General features: G+C 39.9%; 1 protein-coding gene across 1 annotated transcript in view; it reads left to right on the top strand.

Moving 5' to 3' along the window:
* The window catches only part of SLC24A4 (solute carrier family 24 member 4), a gene marked incomplete at both ends in the record, with an annotated part of 125,206 nt that overhangs the window by 91,612 nt on the left and 14,081 nt on the right, over nt 1–19,513 (top strand). Inside the window, 6 exons of the mRNA XM_081344736.1 lie at nt 1,066–1,169; nt 6,233–6,307; nt 7,987–8,012; nt 8,832–8,885; nt 10,384–10,526; nt 17,945–18,114. Coding sequence (XP_081200862.1) covers nt 1,066–1,169; nt 6,233–6,307; nt 7,987–8,012; nt 8,832–8,885; nt 10,384–10,526; nt 17,945–18,114 — 572 coding nt within the window. The remainder of the gene's footprint in view (nt 1–1,065; nt 1,170–6,232; nt 6,308–7,986; nt 8,013–8,831; nt 8,886–10,383; nt 10,527–17,944; nt 18,115–19,513) is intronic.

The following is a 19,513-nucleotide window of genomic DNA, read 5'->3' as shown; positions in this document are numbered from 1 at the left end:
GAAATGAAAGCGAGGGAGACCTTGAAGAGTGCACCAACTGAGCCAGTTACCAAAACAATATGCCACCTGTGGATTGGCTGGGATTCAAACAGACCCTGGGACCCTGGAGGGAGGAGTAATGAATATTGCTTGTAATATACTGCTTGCGTGGGTTTTTCCTCAGACCTCACCTTGTTTTCCCTGCTGTCACTAGCCCCTAACAAAAGTTCCTTTGGAGACAATGCCTGTTTCAAGAGTTCTGTTTTCTTGGGAGGCCTAGATGAGGTAGATCCTTACACCTAGAGTATAAATACCAGTAAAGACCAAGCCATCTGGAAAGGTTTTCTGCTGTTAGTTTAATCTTGATGGATTCATTATCTAATAGATATCAGTTACAAACACAATTCCAGTGCAAATGAACCCATGCAAACTACATTCACGTGCAAGCATATGCTTTATACACAAAAATGGCTCTATTTCATCCTTGTCCTGGTGAAGCAGCTATGCTTAGAAACAGTGTAACCCTGGTCCTAATGGAATCAATAATTGGGCAGAGGAACAGGGAGGAAGTTGTGGGAAGGTGCAGCTTCATACACTTTCCATCTACCCAATCCAGAAGTCATGGGGATAGTACGATCCCAAGTGGTCATGTTGCCCTTCTCCCACGTTCAGTGAAATTTTAAAAAGCTTTCCTTCTAATTAATAGCTGGAAAGAGCACACCACAAATGCAGGCCTGATAGACATCTGGGTTTCTTGGGAGGGTCTGTGAGATTGCCAGTCACTTCCATGGTATACTAATGCTCCCATCACTTTTTCAGATTAGGAGATTATTTTCTCAGGGAATCATAGAGTTACGCCATTTAGGCCATCAAATCCACTCTTATCAACCAGTTCAGTTCTGGAATCCCCATTAAAGATTCTTGACAAATGTCTGCCTTGGGGAGGAGAGGTCACTGTTTTCTTACAGAATTGACTGCAATTATTGCCATGTTGGACATGAGACATGTAATAAATTTCCTAATTCTTATAATCCCAGTGAAAGCTATAGCTCTCACTACTCTTTCTCTTTTTGTCTATTCAACCAGGTGTGTTTATCACTCATGGTGATGTAGGAGTTGGAACCATTGTTGGTTCTGCTGTTTTCAATATCCTCTGCATTATTGGTGTCTGTGGAATATTTGCTGGGCAGGTTAGTAGAGTCTATTCATTCATTCATTTTTCTATTATAGAAGAGACTACAGTATATAGAAAAGAAAAGACTTGAATAGAAATATATAGAAAATATTTCTGTATATATGATATTGTGAACCTTCATAGATTCTATTTCAGGCTTAGTTCTTACACAAATGAATCAACTTCAAATAGTTTTATAGTATATATAGATAAATCATGACATGTGTTAACATAAATGTTATTCTGAGAAAAATCTATTTTTCTTCATCCAACAGAATGCAGCCAAACATCATGGTTGGCTGGAATCCACATCAAAGCAATTCACTTCTTTGCACAATTCCACTGTTTTAACTACTGCACGTTAAACAAACCTAACGCTGAAGAGTAGTAAGCTCAATGACTTTTAGAGAACTGTGACAATTGGGATTGTGTGTATACACGTGCACTTTATTGAACAATATAAGATAACCTTTATTGTCATTTTTTTTACTGTGGGCACAACGGCACCCATCAAAAATGAAATTTAGTTGCCTGCTCTCAAAGTGAAACACATACATGACACACACCTAAACATTCGATATACAACATATGTATAGACCCACACCCCTAAATATACAGAAATAAACAGAAATAAACATAATGGCATTAATTTAATAATGATGATAAAAAGAAAGAAAGCATATTTATATAAAAGAAATCAGCTACAGAAATTTTACCAGATGAATCACTATGTTTTTACTATTGGCAATTATTTTACCATGCTTTAGGAAATATTATACTTTTAAAATATCTATTTTTAATGTCTAATGTAAACTGTGGAAATCCTTACAGTTTACACTGGCATTAGAGTACAACAAATGAATAAAGAAAAGTTCTTTCCTGTCTATTGAAAAACAATTAAGGACTTTTTCCTATTCAACCATAGTTCTGATCATAATCTCCCACCCTCCCGTGCCAAACAGCAATTGAACTGAGGAAGGAGAATTTTTAAAATATTCTCTGCAAGTGATTGTTCTGATCTTGAATGGCATTAACGGCTAATAAGTCACTGGGATACAAATGAAATAAATAATCATGGTTCTAGCAAGCTATTGATGTTTTTAAAACATCCATGCGAAAGGAAATGGCCTATTTTAACATCATGCATGTAGATTGTCCTTCTCTTTTCATAGAGATGAGAGTTAGAGAAACTTTCCTGACCAGGTGTCCTGCAGATGTGTTCGGCCTAAACCCTCAGAATTCCCAATCAGCATGAAATAATGCCTGCTCTTGATTTTTTTTAAATGGGTAAAACTTGTTTTCTCCTTCCTAGCAAACAGCTGTTCAACACATGAAGTAGAGTGCAAATGAACTAGAACATTTCTATATATAGGTTTATGATTCTGACCCTCCTTACCCTCCCTGAAAGGTCTGGGCATTCATGGCCACCCTACTAACCTAAATCATTGTGGCCTAACCCATGTGGGAGACCATACTTCAGCTCTAGTTCTTGTCTTGGAGCAGATACAACACGATCTGGTGGTTAATGTCTGTCTTTTGTTATCTTTTTTGATTGTTGTTTGGGGTCATCAGTTTTGAGGAAGAATGGAACTATTAACTTGTCACTTCCCCTATAATTTCCAGAGAACTTTAGGGAATTTCTTGAGGCCTTAGTTGCCAAGTGGAATACAGGGATGATAGCAACCTTAGACAGGAGTGTACACAAGCATCCTCTCCCACCCCACAGATTGCAGGGAATCTAGCTTGCCAGTGGTGCTATGGGAAATAAAGTGGCCAAAGAAACATCTAGAATAGTATTCCACTTGCTTGAAATAAGAGGGGGGGAAAGTGTGGTCAGTCATGGATAACAGCTGAGAACTGAGCCTACGCTGTAGTGATAAAAATGACCAAAGGCCATTACTGCATCCTCAGATTGTCATTTATCAACCCTCTTTAAAATGACCTGAATTATACTTCTTATGGAAGGATGAAAGAACAACTGCAAAACAGCCTAAAGTTTAATCCCAGGAAAGTGGTTCTTTGGTTCAGGATAGGATTGTATTATCCCAGTCAAAATTGGCTGGTAATCTGCGGGCCCTTCTGGACTCTCATTCCTGCTGAAGGAACAGGTAGCAGCCTTGGCAATGAGGCTTTCACACAAACGCACAGTTCCCAGATGAGCCCTTTCATCTCCACTCCCCAGGTTCTTCCTTTTTAATACTGTGTTCTGAAAACTCCTTAAGATCTGGCTATTCCTGAAAGCTTGGGATGGGAACTACAGTAGGAAGGGAGTCCCCTTTGGTATGGTGTGCTTATTCCTTTTGCACACAGTTTATTGCATTGTAATCTGTTACTTCATCTTTTTCTGTTTGCTATTTTGATGTACCGTTTTTAATCCTCCAACTGGAGAGTGTTTTGTAAGCCTCTCTGAGGCGCCGTGGATTAGAGTGCCACATAAACCCTAGTAAGTAAGTAAACAAGCATGCAAGTAAATAAATAAATAAGTGTTCTTTGCTCTGCCCACATGACATTTGTGGGCATTGTAGATCTAAAGCAAATTCATGTTTGCTCGAAGTCATGTTCCAAATAACTTTTTTTTTCTTCATGGAAAATTTAAATGTTTAAACAGGACTAAATTTAAACAGGACTAAATCAGCCAAAGTTTTACTGCCTTTATTTGATAAGAGGTATAGATAAATATTAATTCTATCTTTATTCTCACTAGAAGCTGGCAAGCTTCACTCAAGTGGTTGTTAAACAGAGAAATTATTTTAACAAAGGTTTGGTAGCTAGCTATTTATTCTTTTATTTATAAATTTGTTATTTATTCTGTTGTTGACATTTCTATAGATTTATACGTATTTTGATTGTGGTTGACTACTACCCGATCTAGTCTTTGTACTGTTTTTTTAAATAATACACAGATTGATTGAAATTATTCTTACTAGAATTTATTAAAGCGTTTCTCTTTAGCAGGATTGTGTCTGCTTCATTTATTACTTTACTTCCATATGAAAAATCACTACAATCATTGATTTTTCTTAATTTCCTGTTTCTAAATGATTTGTAAAGTGGTTTACTGCATTGTTAGTTCTTTCAAGCTTTGTTCTTTCAGGCAATGGACTTTTAAATGGAAGACTTTAAGTAAAGTAGTTTCTGTTTGCTCACTGTGATCCCATTGAAAATTGAGTAACTGTTACCTAAGTAACAATTAAGTGTATTTTTTAAGCAACATGACACATAATTATGCAATTCCTTTGATTCATTGGAATGAAGATCTTGTTAGGAACTTTTCTTACATCAGTTTGGAGCAATTCCTTTCCTGTTTAAAAGGTCTAAATTTGCTGTTTTCTGGATCTGTGTAACTGTATTTTTGTGATGGGAAAAGGTTTTGAATGATCACTATTTTCTGATGTCTTTGGAATATTGCTTGTTCTGTAAATATGTTTTTGTCTAGTGGAGCTTTTGAATTGATAATAATCCTAAAGGAATCTCTTCTGTAAGCTAAGGTTTATTATATAAGTTTAGCTATTTATTTGATCCTTCACCCCAGAAGTTATGTTTTGCATGTTATTCTAAACTATGATTAATTGTGGTTTATTGAGCATGCCACAGATGACTGGCTTTGTATATTATGCTAAACCATAAGCAATCATTATGGCTCACACATTGTGTTAAGCGAATTCAGGCAGAAATCATTACAGTAAGTCAAGATAGTCCAAACAGTATTTGTGATATAATATTCTTGTTCCTGTTGCAATCTCCTTTCTGATACATCTTCACTAGAGTATTAACAAATTATAAGGCATCTGCCTGCCAAATAAATAATATGCCACTCCTTTGAATTGCATTCTTTCACTCTATTGCTCAAATAGTATAATAATGTAACATGGTATTTGATTTCCAGCCCCCATCCTAAGAAGATAAAACAGAATGTATGTGTGATTGATCCCAGGTTTTAGGAAGTACAAATATTGTGTAAACTCTAAAAGCTGTTCTAATATTTTTGGGAATAGTATGAACAAAGAAAGGTTTTGTGTCACTTTCAAGTCTAACAAATTTATTGTGTGATACTTTGGGATAGTGTATAGTCCACTTAATCAGATGCTTGAGAGGTTATCTGAGTATCAAGCTAGGAAAACATCCTGTTAACTGTTATTGTAATTAAATATGTTAGTAACTGTTGAATGATAATACAGAGCATCAGGGTTTAATACCCATTCCCACGCATAAGCTTAATTATCTCTATATATTCATAACTTAGAATGGCATGAACTTTCTATTTACATATATGGGCTACAAACCACAAATCCTACACTACAACAAATATCTCATTCTTTAAGATGGCATAAGAATGTTTTGTTTTTCTAACATAGACTGACACACTAATTTCTCATTGAGTAGAGTATTTACATTTTCATTTCTCTGATTGATTAACTTATTTATTTGATTTGTAGGCTGCCTGCTTGTCAAACGTCTCTGGGTGGTTTACAAAGAATAATAATAATTTTTAAAAACCATTTAAAGAAATTGAACAAAATTCTAAAACTGCAGCACATCCATTGCACTGAGGGCAAATAAACACAAAATATGCTTTATTATATAGGTTCCTCTTGCATCCTGCCCAATGCATGAGGACAGAAACAGATTTTCAAGGTCCATCCTAAAGAGAGGATGCTGTTCTAATGGGCAGCCATGGTGACAAATAAGACACTCTTCCTGCATCCCATGAAATAGCCCTGTTTTATTGATAGGATTCAGAGTGTGCCTGCCAACCCTATCAGGAAGTTTCATATGACTTCACTGCATGATATTTTTTTATAACATAAAACTGTAGAAATTAAGATAGTACAAGATTGTGTAGAAAAACACAAGTTCAGAATTTGTTTTTAAAGACATAATTGTTCTTTCTTAAATGGATACCTTTTAATGAATAGCAATGCTAACCAGTAAGTGATAAGATTGTAATGGGATATGAATGCATGTATGAACCTTATTTTACCAGTTTGCTCCCAGGCTTCAGAATCTGTGGCAAAATCTAACATCCAAGCATTGCTGATGTAGAGGTTGCTATATGGAATAATTGTATCCTTTTTCTAGGTGGTCCGTCTCACTTGGTGGTCTGTGTGCAGGGATTCTGTCTACTACACTGTGTCTGTAGTAGTGCTTATTGTGGTAAGTTTTGTGAGTTTTCTTCACCATGTTCCTGAACATGGTGAGAATTTTGGTTCTCAATAGGCCTCCTTATGGAGGATTTTCCCAATAAAATATACCACACAAAGGATTTTGGGAGCCACCCAGAGTTGGTTAGAAGTTGGTTAAATGTTTTAAGTAAATAAGTAAATAAATAGATAAATAAGATATTAGATGTGTGCTTTAGTCTTGGTACCTTTTAGAACAGGTGAGAAGGCAACTTCCCAGAATGACCACGCTAGCTGAGAATTAAGATATGCATCCAAACACACAACCATCATCTTATTGTTTACAACTGCTCTTGGTTTTATGTTTTTAAATGTTTTTGTTATTTTAATGTTGTAACTGTCCAGGATAATTTACTTGAGATGGATGTAATGGTGGGATACAGCTGGTTCATACCACTTCGGCAGAACCGGTAGCTAATTTTTTTGTTGCCCAGGCCCAGAATGGACTTCCAGAAGCGGCATCCGCACAGAGAACTGGTTGTTCACATATTTGAATCCCACCACTGGATGGATGCCTATATAAATCTCTTAAATAAAGAAATAAATCTGGCCATTAGCAGATGTAGCAGGAGCAACGTATCTTCTGCATTCTTTCATGTAGCTTATCAAGGGCAATGCAAAGTTAAGATGAATTTCTGCAAAAGCAGCTCTGGCAAATTCCCATTCAGCCTGAGGTCCTGATGGTCTCGTTTGGCAGCAATGACAAACAACCAGGAGCAATATTAGAAGAGACTTTGCTATCGTTTCCTAAGCTACAATATAATCCTGTGTTAGGAAATTACTAGGAAATTTAAACGGCTGCTTAATCTTGCCACCATGTGACCCGTGAAAGACATCAGCCATGAACTTTTAGAGATGTCCAGGGATGCTAAAGGTTGCTTTTAGCTTTATGAACTATTGCTTTTCATTATTCTGGGGCGGGCTGGCTTTGTTCATGATAAAAATCCATTAGTTCTCCCCAAATGAGTCACCTATTTGCCTCTGAAGCTTCCAGATCTTGACAGCTGGCAGCCAAATGTGATGCAGAAATAACACCTTCCCTGTGGTCCAAATTAAACCATTTACCTATTTTTTTTCTTAGTACATATTGTACTGAATTTTGTATCAGTGAGCCAATGAGGTGTTTTTCCTGCAAAGTTAGAAATGCAAGAACGACATACTGCTTTTTATTTTAAGGAAATCTTCTATTCACAGGAAGATCCAGTGCTTCATGCATCTTAAGTGCTTTCTAATTCACAGCCTCTTAACCTGGACTTTGCAGCTCTGTCCACCATATAATGTAATCATTGTCAACTTCCCAACTTGACCTCCAATTCTCCTCACTTGAAAGTCTTGGAGTAGTAATCTTAATATATCAGGAAGTTCCCAGATTTGCCAAGCTTGCCCTACCTCAAAAATGCTACACGTACATCATCAAGCACTAGTGTTGATATGGCACCAAAGGTGGCCTTCGTTACTAAAAAAAAATGATTCAGGACCAAAAATCAGCAGTAACTGAGAATAAAAGTCCTAGAATGATTCTGCCTGGAGACCATTCTATACTCAGCATTATATGTATGCATGCCACTGTGCTCTATAATTTAGCCAAAGTTCTTTTCACTTGAATTACATAATTATTCAATTTTCCTTTCTTTTTCACTCTTTTTTTTAAAGTTTATATATGATGAGAAAATTGTATGGTAAGTGGTTCTTCTCATTTCTTACCTTGTTTGATTAAGAGAAGTAAACTTGGACATGCAGAGCAAATCTACTCTTGGGGTTAAAAGGGATTATTTTTTGTAAAACCTCCAGCACATCCTCCAACTTGGATTCTTTCTGTAATCAGGATAGAAAAATGGGGAGCTGTTCTTTTCTTTCTGTTGCAGGTGGAGACAGATAGTTGTGGACCAGTTTTATTGATGTGTTAGTAAGGCAAGAGGTTTTTGGATCCTGAGGTTTCATAGCTATTTCTAATGGTTTCCTGGCACACTTTGCTTTGCTCCACTCATCATTGATCGGAAAACTATCAGCAGAGTTTTCAAGGAATCTAGAGTCCTTCTAAAATGTCGGGGGTTTTATGTTGTTAGCAAATCTTTATTTCAACTGATTTATTTTGGGGGAGAATTTTTGGGGACTCTCAGCCAATTTCCCAGCTAAGGAAAGATAGCTCTCTCTTAGGTTTTTTTATGTGTAAGAGCTTGTTCTGCCTTGGCAATATTTTTGATTAGAAATAGATGTGGCGGGAGCTGGGGAGACCCGCTGCACAGGTAGAAGGTAGCAACTGATTGGTTTTAAGAACACTATGAAGCATTGAGAGAAAAACAAATTGAAACTGGCTGCAGGAAGGAGTGAGTAATAAGAGGTACAAAGAACAGGCAGACATAACAACTTCTTTGGTTTAATATATGAAGTGCTAGAAGTGGGAAACAGTGTACATGATATATTCCACAGAAAATATGTATCACTACCCCAAATGGCACTAGCTATACTACTAATTTCCTTCCTTTTATTTATTTGAGGTGGGAAAGCCTTATACTCATCATTATGTATTCGTTCTATATACTTATCATGAAGTAAGTACCCTTAACTTCTTCTCTGCGCTTTAAATATGTGTGGCTAAATAGGCGTATGAGCTTGCAATGTGCTTTGGTAGATTACTAAGAATAGCTCACTTTCCTTGCTTTATTGCTGTTAATTTCCCCAAGCAGTAGTGGATTTTCTGCTTAAATGTACCGGTATATTGTCTGCAATAACTTGAATCTCATTCTTATGGGACCTACATTTGGGCTATTGAAATTGAAGATAAACAAGAACATTTGGTGTTTATGATCGCCTTTCACTGTCTAATGCCCTCCAATATGTTGGAAGCCACTTCCATTATCACTAGCCAGCACAGCCCTTGGCAGTAGAGGTTGAGGTAATGGGTATTGAAGTCCAATGTTGCATTATAAGAGCAAAGAATATGGAATGCATCCAAGAGAAGTAGTTTTCCAAGGAAACTAAGGAAGCGGCTGTATATCAGAAATATTCTGCTTATTTCTTCATATTCAAAATAGCTCATTTGAAAGAGCATTGTAAGCAGCCAAGGTAAGTAATTGAGGGGGGCGGATTGCACAAAGAAAAGCTCTAATTCAAAATGAAGCATGCTTGCATTTATGGATTTGGCTTTGGAGAATTTGAATTAGTTTTTATATTGGCTATTAATCAGCTACCCTTGCAAGAAATAAAGGCTTTTCTTTTATATTTCTTTTTGCAATGCTAGAGAAATAATAATCAACATAATTATTTTACAGCAGTGTCATAAATCATTGTTTCCAAATTAGAAAACATTTCAGAGGGGAGTAACACATAGTTTAAAAACCTGGTGTGCTGTGATACACAGCCACTGGATCATGCAATCAGAGTTAGAGGTAATGCTGTAAAGTTATGTTGCAATTCCCCTCTTCTGAAGCACTCATGAATCTGGCCTCTCTCTTCCACATATCCCTCAGCAATATGGATTTTGAAAATACAGTACAGGTAGTCCTTGACTTATGACCACAATTGAGATCAGAACTTCCGTTGCTAAGCAAGGCAATTTGTAAGCGAATCAAGCCCTATTTTGTGACCTTTTTCATCATGGTCATTAAAACACCACATTACATGAATTGTACAGTCATTAAGCCAATCCAGCTTCCCTCATTGATGTTCCTTATTGGGAACATGTTGCAGCATTTCAGTTACTGATAGCCCCATTGCCTGGCTCATAGATCTCTGTAATGTTCTCATTTCTTATATGATCCAAATGAAAATGTAAGCACATTTGCTTTTAGTGGGAGAGAAGTAAATAACACTTTAATAGGCATTGAAGCTAGTGGGATCTAACAGTGCTTAATTTTGGCCAGATCATGAGGGGCCTAATTATAATGTAATCATCAGCTAGTTATGCTCAAATTAGATGACACTTGATAAACTGATGCATCACAATCCAACTTGCTCCCAGTGGTTGTGAGCCCCCGAAACAGAACATAAGAGAGCCAGAGCTATGAGTTGTTCTTTGAAACCTTAACATTTTTCTCTTTATACTTCTAGATTCAATATGAAGATGCAGAATTTCTTTACTATCAAAAGTATGAATGTTGGTAATGGCAACACTGTGAACAGTGAACTGGAAGATGGTAATAAATATTATGACATTAGCCGTGATGATCCATCCATACCATTGCTATGGAAAGGTAAGGCTAAGCAGACATGAGCTGAGCAGAAGATCTTAGAAACGATGCTATTCACTATTAGTGATTCAGACTCTGATGGCAGATTTCCACCATCTTAAAATAAATGTATTTATGTTTAATAAATGGGCTGGACAAACCCAAGCAATCCAGGGTCACTCATCCTTCTCTGTAATACTCTGTAATTACATATTCTGGGCCGTGTATTTAATTCATATAGAGCAGTAATAAGGCCCATCATGTCTGTGTGGTACTCTTCTTGAGATGAGTCTTCAGATCAGATTATTCAAAAGAATCCTTTAGCAATGCTCAGGATTTTGCAGGAGATTCTAAGAAGGTGAGAGTATTAGAGTTAATGTTAGAATGAGGATCTTCAGGATCATCATAATCATGCCGAGTGAAAAAATAGAATTGGTAATTAGCATCCCATTATTTCCAAAGGAGAAGACTTCTGAACGAAACTGCCACCTCAAAATATGGCCGAGAAACCTGGATGCAGAATATATATAAGTGTCATGAGATTTGCAAGCAGTAAAAAATACTAAAAAAAAGGATCCATTTTTACTTTTTATCACTATGCATTTGTCTTGCTCTGTTGCTTTCCCTGCATGGGGAAATATTCTAGCCACTGAACAACAAATGCTTCGTTATCCATAGAGTGCATTATAATATCTTGAAAAGGCATTGCATACCTGTAGCCAAAATGAAGGTTTTTATGTTCATGAAGAATATACACACTTCTTTTATCTTGTGCCATTCAAGAGCTGAGAGATGGCCTTATTTCTGTTACGTGAAATACACCATGGATTAATAAACTGCAGTGCTGAAGTCTGTTCTATAGCTTTTTAGACTGGTGTTTTACTTTGTAAAATCGACCATCAGTCGAACCAGACTTTTAAATCTAGCTCTTAGGGTTGTTTCCAGCAAGGATGCTTAGGATATTTGTTACTATCTCTCCGGAGTCAACAAAGCTCGGATCTCATCCTAATCTTGTCCATTGTCTGAGTTCAGAGGCTGATTATTCCCTCCAAAAGGGCACTTGCTCTCTGCCAACTACATTCCACTTTCTGATAGCAGGAATTCTATTACTTGAGGGTACAGATAAAAAGGAAGGTTTTCAGACTGCTATCTTGAAGTTTGTAAGTTTATTGCTTTCAGGAGGTACAAGGAACAAACCATTTTTAAAGAAGCTTCTGGTACAAGGTTCTTATATACACAAAGCTCTTCTGCCAGTGGAAAATCCAATTTCAGACAAGTCTTCTATGCAAGAGAGAAGGCTTGTATTTTTGCAACTAAGGTTTTGTGCTTTTAGAATAACAGCACAGTGCATCTGTTTTTATTGTGAAAATTGTTTATATGCTATGGCCCTGTCCATTGAAACTCACAGTGATGAAATACATAGGCAGACTTGTATTGAATCAAGATGCAATGCCTCAAGTATGTGTCCACATACCAGAGGACTAGCTTCTTGGGTTGTTGTTGTTGTTGGAGCAAAAACAAAAAAGTGGTACCTTAACCTAACAAACAACAAATATTTCAACAAATATTTCATTACTTTTTTTCATGACCCCAAGTTTTTTCAGTTGCAGTTCATTCCAAAAAAGATCAGAATGGCCAGAAGAAAAAGGAAAACTGGAGGGGGTATTTTAGCAGGCAGCTCTAGATAGATGGAAATGAGAAAAGCTCAGCTGTTGGAACTATTTTCTGCACAGTGGTGAAATATTGGAGCTCTACAGGAGGCTGAAGTCCATTAGGGGTTTTATCAGTAAACCACTTTCCAATATGCAAGCTCTCTGTGAGAAGTTTTCGTTTAAGATTTAGCACACAGCTGAGTATGGCTGAGTATGGCTCCTATTCCATTAATTATTCTCTACTGAGCCATATCTGTAAAATGTTTATCCACTATATTTTGTAGTATTTACTCCTACAATAATTCTTACATGCCACACATTCTGTACTAGATATATCTAACTTAATGCCCAGATCTAGTGCACTCCAGATCTGTTAGACTTCAACTAATTTGGGTCCCATAATTCTGGATTCATGCTGACTTGGAAATATGGAATTTAAAGGGCATTAAATTAAAGAAAGCGGGTTTAATCCAAATAATAATAAATAAATGCTCAAAAACCTTTGTGTTAGCTTATAAGTGCCTAATTTAATTTAATTTAATTTAATAATATTTATATACCGCCCTTCTCCCTGAGGACTCAGGGCGGTTCACAGGGCAAAAGTCAAATACAAAGTACAAACATTAAAAAGAGATTAAATAATTGCCCAAGTTAAAACAATTAATACAATTATAAAACCCCAAAAATAAAATTAAGAATACAAAAAATAAAAACCCCACCAATCCCCATCAGGCTAGGCCGGCTTGTACAAACAAAAACGTCTTGAGATCGCGACGAAAGGAGCGAAGATCGGGCGCCATCCGGAGCTCTACCGGAGACGAGGTCTAGAGAGCGGTTGGAGATCCAGCCGATCCGAATCCGACCGATTGCAGTTAAGAACCTTCATAAGGTCTTATCTTGCGGCGATAAGGACGGCGAAGTCTAACTACTTTGCCGCCCTTATCGCGTCCGCAGATAATCGCCCGGCCGCCCTGTTTAGGGTGACTCGCTCCCTCCTTAACCAGGAGGTGAGGGAGGATCCCTTGCAGGGACGAGCCGAGGAGTTCAGTCATCATCTGACGGACAAAATCGCTCGGATCCGGACCGGCTTGGACTCTGACTGGGCAGAGTCTGATGTGGAGGAATCAGGCGGTCTTGAGCACGTTATCTGGACTGAGTTCGACCCTGTTTCCCCTGATGATGTGGACAGGATCATGGGGAGACTGAGCTCCACCACCTGTTTGTTGGATCCGTGCCCCTCCTGGCTAGCTTATGCGGCTCGGGAGGGAACACGAGGCTGGTTCCATGCAGTAATAACTGCTTCTTTGAAGGAGGGTGTCTTCCCTGCCGCCTTGAAGGAGGCGGTGGTGAGACCCCTCCTCAAGAAGCCTGCTTTGGACCCAGCTGTTTTAAACAACTATCGTCCAGTCTCCAACCTTCGCTTCCTGGGGAAGGTTGTTGAGAGTGTGGTGGCGCATCAGCTCCCTCTGTTCCTGGAGGAAACTGATTATCTAGACCCGTACCAATCGGGCTTCAGGCCCGGACACAGCACGGAGACGGCATTGGTCGCGCTGGTGAATGATCTCTGGAGGGCTAGGGACAGGGGTTGCTCCTCTGTCCTGGTCCTATTAGATCTCTCAGCGGCTTTCGATACCATCGACCATGGTATCCTGCTGCGGCGTCTCAGGGGGTTGGGAGTGGGAGGCACCGTCCTACGGTGGTTCTCCTCCTACCTCCAGGGCCGCTCGCAGTCGGTGTTGACAGGAGGGCAGAGATCCGCCCCGAGGTCTCTCATTTGTGGAGTCCCTCAGGGGTCGGTTCTCTCGCCCCTCCTGTTCAACATCTACATGAAGCCGCTGGGCGAGATCATTCGTGGTTTTGGGGTGGGGTATCACCAGTACGCTGATGATACCCAACTTTTTCTTTCCACCCCGAACCAACCCAGTGATGCCCTCTCCGTGATGTCCCGGTGCCTGGAGGCGGTTCAGGTCTGGATGGGGAGAAACAGGCTTCGTCTCAATCCCGCCAAGACTGAGTGGCTGTGCATATCGGCGTCTCGGGTTAACCAAGTTATTCCACCTTTAACGATGGGGGGTGAGGTGTTACCCCCCGTTGATAGGGCTCGCAACTTGGGCGTCCTCCTGGATTCACGGCTCAATTTTGAAGATCACATAGGAGCCGTGACCAGGGGGGCTTTTGCACAGGTTCGCCTGGTGCGCCAGTTGCGTCCCTATCTGGACCGAGACGCCCTACGCACAGTCACTCATGCGCTTGTGACCTCCCGTTTGGACTACTGTAACGCTCTCTACATGGGGCTGCCCTTGAAGACCACTCGGAGGCTTCAACTGGTGCAGAATGTGGCCGCGCGAGTTGTAATGGGGGTTTCCCGATACTCCCATGTAACACCTCTACTCCGCGAGCTGCATTGGCTTCCGGTTGCCCTCCGGGTGAAATTCAAGGTGCTGGTTATCACCTATAAAGCCCTACATGGCCTGGGTCCGGGTTATTTGAGGGAACACCTGCTGCCGGCATCAAACGCCCTTCGCCCAGTGCGCTCCCACAGGGAGGGTCTGCTCAGGGTTCCGCCGGTGAGAGATTGCCGGCGGGTGACACCCAGGGATAGGGCCTTCTCAGTGGGAGCGCCTGCCCTCTGGAACCAGCTGCCGGTAGAGCTGAGGACTGCTCCCGACCTCCGATCATTCCGCCGGGGCCTGAAGACCTGGCTCTTTGAGCTCTCGGGCCCAGGCTGAGGAGAAAATTTTAACTGGGGTTTTAATGTACAGGGTGAATTTAATGCTTTTTAATTGGTTTTAACTTTTGTATGTTTTGATTTTTAATTCCCTGTAAACCGCCCTGAGTCCTCAGGGAAAGGGCGGTATACAAATGCAAATATTAAATTAAATTAAATTAAACTGATTCCACAGCTCCGGAGCGCCCACAGAGAAGGATCTCCCCCTGGGCACCACCAATCGACATTCTCTGATCGGTGGCACCCTGAGGAGGCCCTCTCTGTGGGAACGCACAGGGCGCAGGGAGCTTGATGCCGGCAGCAGATGTTCCCTAAGGTACTCCGGCCCCATGCCATGAAGGGCTTTGAACACCATTACCAGTACCTTGAATCTCACCCGGAAGGCAACTGGCAACCAATGCAGCTCACGGAGCAAAGGTGTAACGTGGGAGTATCGGGAGACTCCCAACACAACTCTCGCGGCTGCATTCTGTACCAGTTGGAGCTTCCGGGTGGTCCTCAAGGGCAGCCCCATGTAGAGAGCGTTGCAGTAGTCCAGACGAGAGGCCACGAGCGCATGAGTGACCGTGCATAAATCATCCCGGCTAAGATAGGGCCGCAACTGGCGCACCAGGCGAACCTGGGCGAAAGCCCCCCTAGTCACAGCTCCTATATGGTCTTCCAGGGTGAGCCGTGAATCTAGGAGGACTCCCAAGTTGCGAGCCCTATCTACGGGGGGTAATAGTTCACCCCCCATAGCAAGAGGTGGAATGTCCGAATAGACCCGGGATGAAGATATGCAAAGCCACTCAGTCTTGTCGGGGTTGAGTTGAAGTCTGTTCCTCCCCATCCAGACCCGAACCGCCTCCAGGCAACGGGACATCACGTTGAGGGCATCACTGGGGTGGTTTGGAGTCGAAAGGAAAAGTTGGGTATCATCCGCGTACTGATGATACCCAACTCCAAAACCACGAATGATCTCACCCAGCGGTTTCATGTAGATGTTGAACAGGAGAGGCGAGAGGACCGACCCCTGAGGAACTCCACAAACGAGAGACCTCGCGGTCGACCTCTGCCCTCCTGCCAACACCGACTGCGAACGTCCCTGGAGATAGGAGGAGAACCACTGTAAGACTGTGCCTCCCACTCCCAGTCCCCTGAGACGCCGCAGCAAGATACCATGGTCGATGGTATCGAAAGCCGCCGAGAGGTCTAATAGGACTAGAACAGAGGAATATCCCCTGTCCCGAGCCCTCCAGAGATCATTCACCAGCGCGACCAATGCCGTCTCCGTGCTGTGCCCGGGCCTGAAACCCGATTGGTACGGGTCTAGATAATCCGCTTCATCCAGGACCAGAGGGAGCTGATGCGCCACCACACTCTCAACAACCTTCGCAAGAAAGCGAAGGTTGGAGACAGGACGAAAGTTGTTCAATACAGCTGGGTCCAAGGCAGGCTTCTTGAGGAGAGGCCTCACCACCGCCTCTTTCAAGACGGCGGGGAAGCTACCCTCACCCAAAGAAGCCGATATAACTGCCTGGAACCAGCTGCGTGTCCTCTCCCGGGCTGCATAGACCAGCCAGGAAGGGCACGGGTCCAGTAAACATGTGGTGGTGCTCAGCCTCCTCATGATCCTGTCCACTTCCTCCGGAGTCACAGTTCACAGATTTTTCATCCTCAGGTTGCTAAAGTCCATTTTTTCATATTCATTACCCTGCAAGTGTAAATTAGTTAATTGGTTATATACAATCAAAAATGAATGTGATCTTCTGGAATCTTCCCTGCTTAGTTGTCCAGCCCAATCCTGAATCTCATTGCAACAGCAGGAGACTGCCATCAGAACTCAGCCATGGTAAATGTGTGGAAAACATTGTTCTAATCATAATGCATAGCCCAAAAGAAAATAATAATTTTAAGCTTTTTCCTTGATTACCTTTTCTGTCTTTTCTTTTGAAATCACAGACTTGCAGTTGTCATGTGTGAGGTTTTTCTGGAGAATCATCTTTAATTGTGTGGCTTGAATGAATGTTTTCCTCGGACTTTCATGCCTTCAAATTGAATATTATGTACTAATGGTTGGTTGGTTTTAACAAACTAATTCTTTTCTTCTTAACATAAATAAACTGATTGTGTGCAGCATTGCTGCTGAGTAACCAGGGCAATAGAGAATAACATTACTCCTTAGTTGGCACACAACTGCCCATATATTTCTCGCACTAGTTAATATTTTATTTAACTTAATTGCAATGTGTATTCTAACACATATGTCTCGTATCTGCTCAGCCTTATTGTGCTTGCTGTTTCTAGCTGGTAGCATTTGTTTGTTTATGTGCATTGTTGTTTATGTGTATTGATTGTTGCTCCCTTTTACTAATACTCACAACTGCATGTTATATCTTTTGGTCTAGAACAGAAGTTAGTACAATATAAAGTAATTTTCTGGTTAATAGTAAGGAAGTAGTTCTTATTGCCTTCTTTGTAGGATTTTTTTCCCCTGGTATCTTCTTCCAAATATTAATCAGGTCTGACCTTACTTAGCTTTAAGTACATCGGTCATAATCAGGCAGGTACTGTCTTCTAGTTACAGTACATTGTCACAAATTTATTAAATCTAACTTTTGTTAAACTAGTTTCACATGTTCTAAGAACAGACAGTTTTCTTTTAAATATAACCTGAAAGTTTAATGAATCTGCTTATTTGATTATCAGGAAGAAACATTACATTTTAACAAATTTAAGGGAACTGTGTAGCGGCTATATAGCCGACATAGAGTAAGCATATAGCCATTATAATAATACTACACTTGAAACATAAAGCAAGAAGATTCATGAGTGAGGATCAGAGCCTAAGAGGAAAGCAGTTTATTTCCTCATAAAGCCAGTATAAAATAAATGGATAAATATAGCAAAATGTCCTATTTGGCACGGATCCTATTTTGGCTACAGATGAGAAATTGAATGGTTTATTAGTTCTGAAGCATTGGATTACATACTCTCTGAGTTACTCAAAAGAAGCATTTTATAAACAAATGTGGGCAAAAGTATAGAAAATTAGAATTATTAATTGGCATTGTGGTCACTAGTGAAAGGAATACAAGAGCATGGACGCAATTCTGTGGTGATGGTCGATGAGATTATTTGTTCCAGTCCTCCGAAATATCGTTTCCCTGAAGCTGGCTTGCGAATAATGATTACCAATAAATTTGGGCCAAGAACCAGACTACGGATGGCAAGCAGGTTAATTATTAATGAGGTGAGTCCACAGTGGAGAAAATAATTAAAATGTTGTCTAGCTTACTCAATTACTTTTTATGAGCCCTATACATAGTAATTCTAACTATGTTCTGTTCTTAAAGTAATTACTTTATAGTGTAAGACATTCGGAGCTCTCAAAAATTAATATGTATTTATATTTCAATGTACAAATTGAAATATTTTATGAATTATACATAGAAAATATTTATAATTGAATTATATTACAATTGAAATTAAAATTAAATTCAAGTAAATAAAATTGACATGTGCATTTCAATAAAATTTATTGAAAATTTCAGTTTATAAATTGAAGCCATTAGTAAATTGAAGCTATTAAAAAAAAAGAAAAAAATCCTTATGCTGGTTGATGGGAAAATATTTTTCAAAGATAAGGACTTACCAAAAGGACATACTACTGAAATATATAGGAGTTCAGTTAGTTGTGATTTACAAGCCTAGTTAATTTCAGTAAGTTTCTCTTTTTTCACACAATGCACATTTATTATATGAATGTCTCTGCCTGAGAATATGGTGACGGCTATCAATTTAAAATGCTTTAAAATAAAAATATGCAACTTTTCTTGAGTAAAGGAACCTATTTGGTCCCAGAATGGCAGGCTTACTTTAAAAAATAATAGGAGATGTGGGATAAAAATAGTATTTAGCTTTCATTTAATTAATGTAAGTATACTAAGCATAGTTAATAAGGATAATTTCATATCTGTTGGTATTTCAGAAGATGGTCAAGATTTGACTCTTCTGTAGGACTTTTAGGAATAGATGAAGAATATGATTTAACTGTTCCTTAACTGTTCCTCTGATTGGTTAAAGGGCACCAAGCAGACTGTTTCTATTACTCTGACTTGTTTAAACTTTTAAGTATTTTAATTGAGAACATAGTGGCTTAATGGTGCTGGAGATGGTTTCTGCTCTAGTGGTTCGAGTCCTAACACTGCATGTCAGGGTGAGCTCCCGTCGCTCACCTCAGCTTCTGCCTACCCAACAGTTTGAAAGCATGTTCTATGCAAGTAGATAAAATAGGTACCATTTCGGGGGGGAGGGGCAAGTTGGTGCTCTGTGCAGGCAGTCAGATGCATGCACTCTGAACCTTCCTAGGTGCAGTGCTCATTTTCAAGGCAGTTCAGGTAGAGGGAGGAAGCCTTGGATGACCCTGCCGGAACAGCTGCTTGTCTTTCTTTTTGGTGCGAAGACAACTCGCCCTCTTGTGATGCACCATGGGAAGCGCATGAGCATTTTCTACAACAGAGCTAGTACCTTGGTAGCCAAACTATTACTATGCAACTTCATTCTAGTCTCCTGGTTAATGTAACAACAAATAATAATTGAGAATATTAGCTTCTTAGAATTTAAAAGCCCAAGTAAATAAATAAATAAAT

This window comes from Vipera berus (assembly GCF_964194415.1).
Source record: "Vipera berus genome assembly, chromosome: 1".
Taxonomy (NCBI): domain Eukaryota; kingdom Metazoa; phylum Chordata; class Lepidosauria; order Squamata; family Viperidae; genus Vipera; species Vipera berus.
The sequence above is the reverse complement of the archived record's forward strand: the minus strand, read 5'-3'. Positions and strand labels throughout refer to the sequence as shown.